Source organism: Physcomitrium patens, chromosome 2 (assembly GCF_059467195.1).
Source record: "Physcomitrium patens ecotype Gransden chromosome 2, ASM5946719v1, whole genome shotgun sequence".
NCBI lineage: Eukaryota > Viridiplantae > Streptophyta > Bryopsida > Funariales > Funariaceae > Physcomitrium > Physcomitrium patens.
In genome coordinates, this window is record NC_143411.1 from 11,962,541 (window position 1) to 11,971,232 (window position 8,692).

Genomic DNA, 8,692 nt, shown 5'->3' on the forward strand with positions numbered 1-8,692 from the left:
TAGATTTTGTGTATTGCATAGTTTCTCTTCTTATAGTTTTACTTACTTGTTGAACCAAATCAAAACTATTTAGTTATACCTTATTGTCTCATTCAAGATTTATTTTAATATATATACATATGATTACAAATAAATCTCCTAACAAAAGGAAAAATTTCATAAAAAGAAAGATTGCCAATTAAAGCCCAGTACTGAATTAATTTAATAATAAAGAAGTCAAAGAACTATATAAAAAATATAAAAAAATAATGAGTTCCTGAGTTACATTGATTGGGAAGTGTAAGTTGAGAAAGTTTTTATTTATTTAGTTCCCAAAATTTTCACTCATTTGGTAAAAAAAAATTGAATTTTGAATTTTTAAAATAAAACGTATTATTTGATTTGAGGTATCTCCTTATAGGATAAAAACTTTAAAATAGTAAAAATGTTATTACTCTTTATTTAAAAGCCAGATTTGAATATTATTTTTATTTTTTCTCAATTTTGGATTTATCAATTTTAATTTTGAAATACTTGTTATTTTAATTTTAATTTTAGATATAGATATTTTCAATACAAATAATCATTTCAATTTATGAGATTAAATAAACTTACATTATCAATCACATTTTAAGTTTGTTAAAGATTCCTAATATATTTTTAAAGTCAAAATTTAAAATTTTTATTTTAATATTGATTGACCAAGTCTAAACATAATACATAACTAAATTAATCATTTTACTTTAAACATTATACTTTTTAGGATTATTTATTTGTAGCAAGTTATTTATAATCATTTATTTTTATCTAATTTTATTCTATTATAAAACAAACAAAATGATAAATAAAAAGAAGAAATTTATTTGGTACATACATGAATTTGAAAATGATTGCACTTTAGATTTATCTAGATTTAAGTAAAATATCAATCACTGTTTAATCTAAATCCTTTTAGGTTTATATTTATAAGTATACTCAATTCGAATACGGATACAAAGAAAGAAAGAAAACGGGGGGTGGTGATCCATTTAAGCTTGTGATTCATGTAGCAATACATAGTGATTGAACAAATAAAAAGCAACTTTACAGCGTTGATCTCGCCACCATTCATCAAACTTGTGAAACTAGCTGATTCGCAACGCAAGGATGCATTTGCATCAAATCAAATGCTTAGAGGTTGCGGCGCACTTAGTTAATAGCTCTTTTGGAATGACGGAGCCCAAGTAGATGATCCATCAACTGCTCTTACAATTTTTAAATGGTCTCCGACTCCCGAGATACGACTGACGGGTATCGCACCTAACTATCTCTTCACTACTCTATTTTATCGTCTCGATGCAATTTGTTATACAAAATATGTTATAAATTGGCCTCATGTTCAAATCGAACGTTTATTGCTATGCTAGTCTATCATGGACGTTGCAAAGTAGCAGTAGGTGGAAGCTATGCAGCCTCTAGCTCTAATGCCATTTTTTACTGCTTTTTAAAATTCGAGGATACTTGCAAGTTGCCGATCATGGCGCTCACATCAGCCGGCGCCTTGTGTGGCACAGCGATGTCAACTACCGTCGATGGAATGGCTATGAAGTTGGAACTCTTTGGGAAAATCCATACAAATTGCTCAAGGGCAACCTGTCTCAGAACCTCGAGATAGATGAGTGTGGCCATTGGAGTGACTTTTACCGATGTGGCTGCGACGTTGTCGCAAAGGAGATTGGAACGTTGGCTCGCTGTATATTGTCAAATTTTCTGCAGCACGACGACATGTGAACGACTATTTAGTGAGTTGGCATTGATCCAGACCGTCAAGCGAAAACTGCTGTACTCGACGAAAGCCAGGAAACGTGTGGTCGTCTGTTGAAAAGTTCAATTCAAAGACGGGTTAGAGGCCAAGGTCAAGGAAGCAATCCTTGAATGTACAACAAGTTTTGCTACTGCACGAGCTTGAGATAACATCAAGAGTTGCACTATATCGCTAGATGAGAGTCCGCGAGTTCATGAGAATTCTCAGCTTCAGCAAGACTATTCGAAGGAAGATGAAAGCAATTTTGATGAACTGAACTATGCGATTGAGGAAGAAGAGGAAAGTGATGGCGAGGGTGTCGTTGAAGACATACTGGATACATGATTTGGTATTATGGACAGCGACGTGCGTCAGGAAGTGCACAACGACAATGAATGGGTGATTGACGAGGTCGAAGATGCCGGGGATGTTGAATAGAGTCGCAATACACTGCTTGATGCGCATCATGCGAATGCCCGATCCCCTTCTGTAATGACGAGAACTTCCCGCAAGAGAAGAAGCTGTTTGATTTGCGAGGTTGTAAGGTCTTCCAAAAGGACTAGTTGATCACACCTAATTCACAGTGAGGTTTATGACAACTGCTTCGGCGTCAAACGCGACTATTAGTGATAAAAACGAACAAACGTGACCGCATAAACACGTAGTGATTCTAGACCAAATTGTTTGTTCCAGCTGTGAAGTCCATGTGTAGAAAGTACCTAAAAGATATTTAGTCATTCATCTTTAAACTACACGACTTGCATCAGGCCTGCTGGTTGCAGTGAGAGGTCTCTAGGTCAGAGAGCGAAGGAAGGCACATATGTTGTTGCAAAATGCGTGTACACATCTCCAACTGATGATTGTTGTGGTTTGTAACCTAAAGGAGATCGAGGTTGAGGGCAAACCTCAAAGGTTGAGCAGCGTACTTCTGATATAGTATTCGGATATCTACATTGTTAGTCACTTATTTATTTCTTCGCAAGGACTCGTGTTAAGCATTCAAATTCGTGCCAGCAGGTTTTTGCAGAAATGAGCTTAAGTGGTATGGCATTCTCAAAGGATGAGTCGGTCACTCGTAACACTTGATTTATCACGCACATATTTCCTTCCTGTGTGCTAGAGTAATGAGCGTTAGGTGCTGCCAACCATTCTGCTCAATTGGATACGTTCTAGAAAATAATCGATCTCGGGTTGCGTAGAGCTTGAGAAAAGTTTTCACTCCTCGTGCCTAAATTTTCTCTCGTCTCCTTTATCATCGAATTACAGTGTCTCTTAAAGGAGACGAAAAGGAAAATCTTGTTCCACCACGCATTCAGGTCAGATATGAACGTTTACGAAAATAGCCATTGCCAATCTATCCCCGCTTTTTCTGAATTGCACACTATCAGGAATCCAGAAACAGTACACCGCTAAACGAGCTTTCATACAACCAAGCATGGAATGAAATTATGTTTTTCACCGCTCGATTTGCCGACAATATGCAACTCGGATATTAATAGAGCGTTGAGACGATCCTTTCTGCGGCAGCCTTGAGCAAAGTGCCTCTCTGCTGTAAACTATTTCCTAATGAAGATTCTTAAGCGTCAACCTACGAAAAGCATTACCATCGCCATTGATTGTGATCTGCAAACGATTAAAACCTTTTAAAACGAACACGGTGGTCATTCCCATTTCTTGCTCTCAGAATAATCAAGCGGAGAAAATGAACTCTGGCACTATTGGCGTGAAACTAGAGTAATCAGGCCATGAGGTTCTGGAAATGGCACCTAATTCTAGGCTTGCAGAAATTTTGCAACAACGGCGGTAATTCCTTGACTGAAAATCTGCTCGAGCTAATTTTTTCGCCAATATATTTCGCTATAAGACTTGCTACAGGTATGCTATCCAGAATATCTCTGCACTCCGGCACAGCATTCTTCATTATCAAACATACTACCTGTAAAGGCAAACCCTCCAATAACACACACATTGACAGTTCCAAATAGTCTGGGGCAAGACAACTTGGGAACAAATTCTGTAGTACTCAGTTCCATGTTATTTCCTTATCAAGAGAACGTATGGATTCAAACACCGAAGCTGTAGAATTCTTCATGGGTTCTCAGGTTGAGAAACCAGGTCTCAAATGGAATCGGAGTAGTTTGAAACCTCGAGATTAGGGCATCAAACAGGATTTTGTGAAAGATTCATGATGAATGCTGCCGCCCATTGCGTATCTTTACGGGGTCAAGGTGATCGTGGGAACTGAACTACATGGATTCACATCTCTGAGCAGCAATAGTAATTCCTTCGTCAACTAGTTGTCACCTACATGAGCTTCCTGCGTTCCTATTCCAACGGAGGCTACAAATACTAGATACGAAAAGAAGGGTGCATAATTCATGAGACCATGGTTTATAGGAAGCACAATCTCCAAACACCATAGCTGTCTGTCTTGCAAGTCAGTATGGAATATGGTAAGTGAGAACGCAGAGGAAGGAAGTCCACACGTCGTTAGTTTGACAACAGATTGGTCTTATGCAACTGACAAATATGGTGGTATTTTGAATTTCCTTATCAATTTGAGGAAGGGGAAAAAAAAGTGAGCACATACATATGTATATTTTTGGGCCTTGCAAACACAAGTCGGAGACATACAAGGAGTAAATTGCACATTCGTATAACGAACATGCAGAAGTGGCATTTCTGAAGAATTGGAATGTTTGAAATTTCCATTCATGTACAGCATTGAAATGAGATTTCAAAGGGGCCAAAATGTGTTCAGTGCTTGGTAATGGAAAAAAACAAGGTGGGGGGACACCAAGTACTGTTGTCTAGCTATGCAATCAGTTGATCCAAGGACCTCTCGAATGATGCTACAGGTATATAAAGGGTCATGAGTGAATATCTCCTCCTTGCTACGGATTGCCACTTCAACTACGATTGATGAGAATCACAAGTCATGAACAGTTTCCAATGGTTGGTATGGATGTCCACTAAAGTATATGAGGCTGCAAGAAGCTTTGCCTCTACACTACTCTATAAACTCGAATGAAGTGCAAGAACTCAAATTAGAATTTTCTGGTCCTCGTTTGTACTTTTTTTAGGTTTCAGATGAAGGGAAAACTGAAACTACAGCTACACTGGCCTGTTAAAAATGCCAGAACAAAACGTGCAACTTGAACTTGCACAACCTGGCTTTTAACCTCAAGAGAATTGCTTGAAAGATTGCATCAACAGCTATTTGATGAGATGACTAATCTAACCTCGCATAGCCATTATATGACCATGGTAATGAAGGGACATACATACATGGTAATGTTACAACCCACTGTTACAACTCACGATTCAGTAGCGAGTCGGAGCCGTATGAGAAGTGAAGTAATTGAAGTCCGGGTGTTCAACACATAAATCCTTTAGATGCTCATCTGCACAGTGCTGCAACGTCGAAGCCAGCCGCTTTTCAGGATTGGAAGACCAAATCGCGCCTCGGAGCTTGTAGGAAGCAAGTCCAAACGCACGAAGTGGCTTGGCACTCAGAGGGCACCTCGTTGGACTCACAGTATCATAACCGCGACTTCCTAGTCTTAAAGAAACGTCTGCGGTACCAAAAACACGAACGAATCACGCAACAGGGTGTGAAGAGACATCAATAAAATACCCGAAACCTGAAAAAAGAATACAATGGCGAATCGAAAGACCTGAACAGTGTCACTGAAAAGAAATAACGTATACAACACACTAACTATATGCGACGCATCTTGCGACAACGTAATATATAGCAACGAGGCAAAATTTATATTACCTCCATCTTGAAATGGTGTTGACAGTGGATGAAATGTGAGAAAGCAAGCAGCTAAATCCCGTAGAGTGGGCCCAGTAGGTATTCGGTAAATGGGATACCAAGCCACCGAAAGCCAGCTTTTCGAAAGAAGGTCCACACTCCGGAGTGTGCGTAAAGGATCTTTCTCAGGCTTGAAGTCTTTTGACAGGTCAGCAATCTGTCATTACCGGATCCACCAGTATTAATGTCGTAAATTAGCACTCATCCAAAAGTGGCCATCCCCAGGATATTACTTGTCGAAAAACCTGTGGAAACGTCTCAGAACGTCACACACTAGTGAAGAACTGGAAAACAATTTACCTTATCAACAAGAGGCACTCGGCTATATGGGGGACTCTTCTCAAAATAAGACCACACATCTACTTTATCGCCATTGACGAATGTATATGATAGTTCCAGCCTGGAACCTTTTCCTAAGTTCGGTGGCAAGGTTTCGCTCTCTCCATCACTGCTAGCTTCGCTGCAAGTGTCACTTTCTGACCCTGGACGCCTGCACATCAAACATGTTCACATTTTTCATAAATGACCTGAGCTTCATATGTATTCACTGATCTAGAGAGACATAGGGAGATTTGAACACAATCGCGAAAAGTTAATGCTACAGTCGTAAGGATTGTAGGCATTTACAGAAACCAGCAGATACATTCAAAGAAGTCGGCTCAAGAACCAGCATCCTTTCCGCAGTCTAGAATCCAAAATATCCAGGAGAATGTAAACATCTACTTGACATCGAAGTTGCTTGGCGGAAAGCACCTGTATCCGATAGGCCGGTCTGGTCGCCGTGATGGCACATACAGCTGAAGAGCAGAGAGATAAGGCACATAATACTGCACCGCGCTCTCGTCGCCATTCAACATCAAAGGCACCCCACATCCATATGCGCTCCACTCATCGAAAGAGTCCCATAAATCTCGGAGGTTGAAGTAGGGTGTCACTTCGGGATTACACCGTCTCATTGCACTCGGTAAGCGAGACTGCAGACCAAAAAAATACAATGCGTACGAATCAGCACTGCAATCCCAACCATAACGAAGAGACTCCCATCTTGCTCTCTCAACAATTACTACCTTCCAACAAATTCGACTCCTCTAGGACAGAAGTTTAAGACTATTGAGATAAACCAAGAAAACTACCGTTCCGAACAAAGCATCCATGAGTACAGAGTCTTAACACCTCATAACGATCATATGAGAATAAGCGATACATCAAGGTACGCCATGTAATTGACTTATCTTCGAAGCAGGTTTACCAAGGAAGAACCGGACGTCATAATCCAAACTGTGTTGTGGATTTTTCACGTCACTTTTGATCTGCTTCTTCGCGAAGTGACGTGAAAAAATCCACAGCACAAGCGGAGGAACATCGCTTTCCATGATGATTGCATATGTAAATAGACCTCAAGCATGAACCAAGCGACAAAGACACTTGTGCCATCTAGGCCAGTTGAAATTGTATCGGAGAATCACCAACCGAGAAATAACTACCTTGGGAAGAGTTTGAGTCTTCACACGAGGAGAAGTCTCCTCGAGAAAGCGGTCTAAATTTGATTGGGAAGAGGATTGGCCAGATGAGCAGGCCGTGGACGGTATGTTAACTCGTCCAACCACGTCCGGCAAGCCTCCCACTCTGTTATCTGCTCCATTCATGCTTCTCTGGCTATTCCGCTTTCCAGAATCCCCTCCAGCGTAGTACTTCGTCTGGTGCGGCCTTGTTTGCAAATTATATTGATGTGCGCCCCAAGGTAGAGCTTGCCAGCGGGGCTTCTCGATACGATGCCCATCATTTGTCAAACTCTCACTAGTGACCCTCGGCGAGACTGGACCAACCATGGATTCTAACTGCTCTCTTCCGTGTCGTACTTGGCAAGCACTCTCGAGCTTCAGGCGTTTACTTGCACCACACCTGAGCAGTGGCGGCAGTGTTCACCAAGTCCCTTCTCCAGCTCTGATAACTTACTCGAATCCTCTACACGAAATTCCGGGGATCTGCTTTAACTTCGTGAAGTGCACACCGCACTGAATAGCCTGATGAATTCTGCTATCATTCGCAAATGCAACACAGCATAAAAACTCAATGCCTCAGGCAAACATAATTGCCCTCCATAATCCCGAAGAGAATTCGCACTTCTCAGTAGCTTGCGGAAAGCTGCTTAATGCGCGACAAACACTTCTTAAGAACCAATTCGTCGCAGAAAGGTTTGGTTTCCTCTATCACAAAGCCTTAGAAGCACGGTTCGAAGAAAGAACACTCGGACTTTCAGAGAAGCAACCTGCAAGAGTTGAGGAGACTGACTAGCCCCTTGAACTCGGCTCGCTCACTCCAATCGAGCGAGCACTTCCTACACAGGAATCGGAGTCGAATCTCAACAATGGCTGCAGCCCATAGTAAATCACGAATCGGATCCAAATTACTGTGGAAGAGACGCCGCAACGAAATGCAAGCTGCAACCAAGACGAGCAACTCGCTTTCCGCCCACTACATCTACCTACACATCACTTTCCAAACGGTCACCTCAGGGAAGCAATCAACTCCTCTCCTACACGTAACAAACTTCGAACGCAAATGCAACTGCTTCGATCAGCATGTACACAACTCCTCCTCCTCGAGCAATTAACTCTCAAAGTATCCACGACGCCAATCTACCCAGAGTACTTTCGTCCGCATCAATCACCAACGCAACCACGGAAATTCACTCCGCCAAAAGACTCCGGCACCACAATTTCTTCACGGCAACGGCAGCCAACATTCTCAAAAATGCGGCACTGGAGGGCTCAAAGTGTCGACACAAGCTCTAGTTTTCTTCAGAAATGCCAGCAATCTGCAATGTCACCGAGGAGTACAAGAAGGAAAAGACCTTCAAAATGACGATCCCAGGCTATGGAGGCACAATCTCGTGAGGCACACGGGCGGTGACAACGGTGGTGGCTAAGCTCTTTGATGACGCCGCGCGGCAATTTGTCGCAAACCCCACTTTACCATCGGTCGCCAACGGTCACCCGTCTTGCGTCCAAAAGTCGTTATCTCCCCGTCCTTCGGACTTGGACTGAATGTCTGGACTACCGGCGGTCGATCAGATCCGCTCCCGGGGGATCCTCCTGACGGGCAGGCGG

General features: G+C 41.8%; 1 protein-coding gene and 1 long non-coding RNA gene across 2 annotated transcripts; one reads left to right on the top strand and one right to left on the bottom strand.

The window, feature by feature from the left end:
- Positions 1-454: 454 nt before the first annotated feature.
- LOC112278973 (uncharacterized) lies at positions 455-2,687 on the top strand. The gene is made up of 2 exons (XR_002968856.3): positions 455-1,269; positions 1,533-2,687. It is a non-coding gene; the product is annotated as an uncharacterized LOC112278973 (long non-coding RNA).
- Positions 2,688-4,397: 1,710 nt separating this feature from the next.
- Positions 4,398-8,422, bottom strand: LOC112294530 (uncharacterized). The gene is made up of 5 exons (XM_024545076.3): positions 7,067-8,422; positions 6,336-6,556; positions 5,883-6,072; positions 5,544-5,739; positions 4,398-5,337 (listed from the first exon to the last, which is right to left on the bottom strand). Exons 1-5 carry the CDS (start codon positions 7,409-7,411, stop codon positions 5,087-5,089), a joined length of 1,203 nt encoding a protein of 400 aa, XP_024400844.1. The 5' UTR covers positions 7,412-8,422; the 3' UTR covers positions 4,398-5,086.
- Positions 8,423-8,692: the final 270 nt, after the last annotated feature.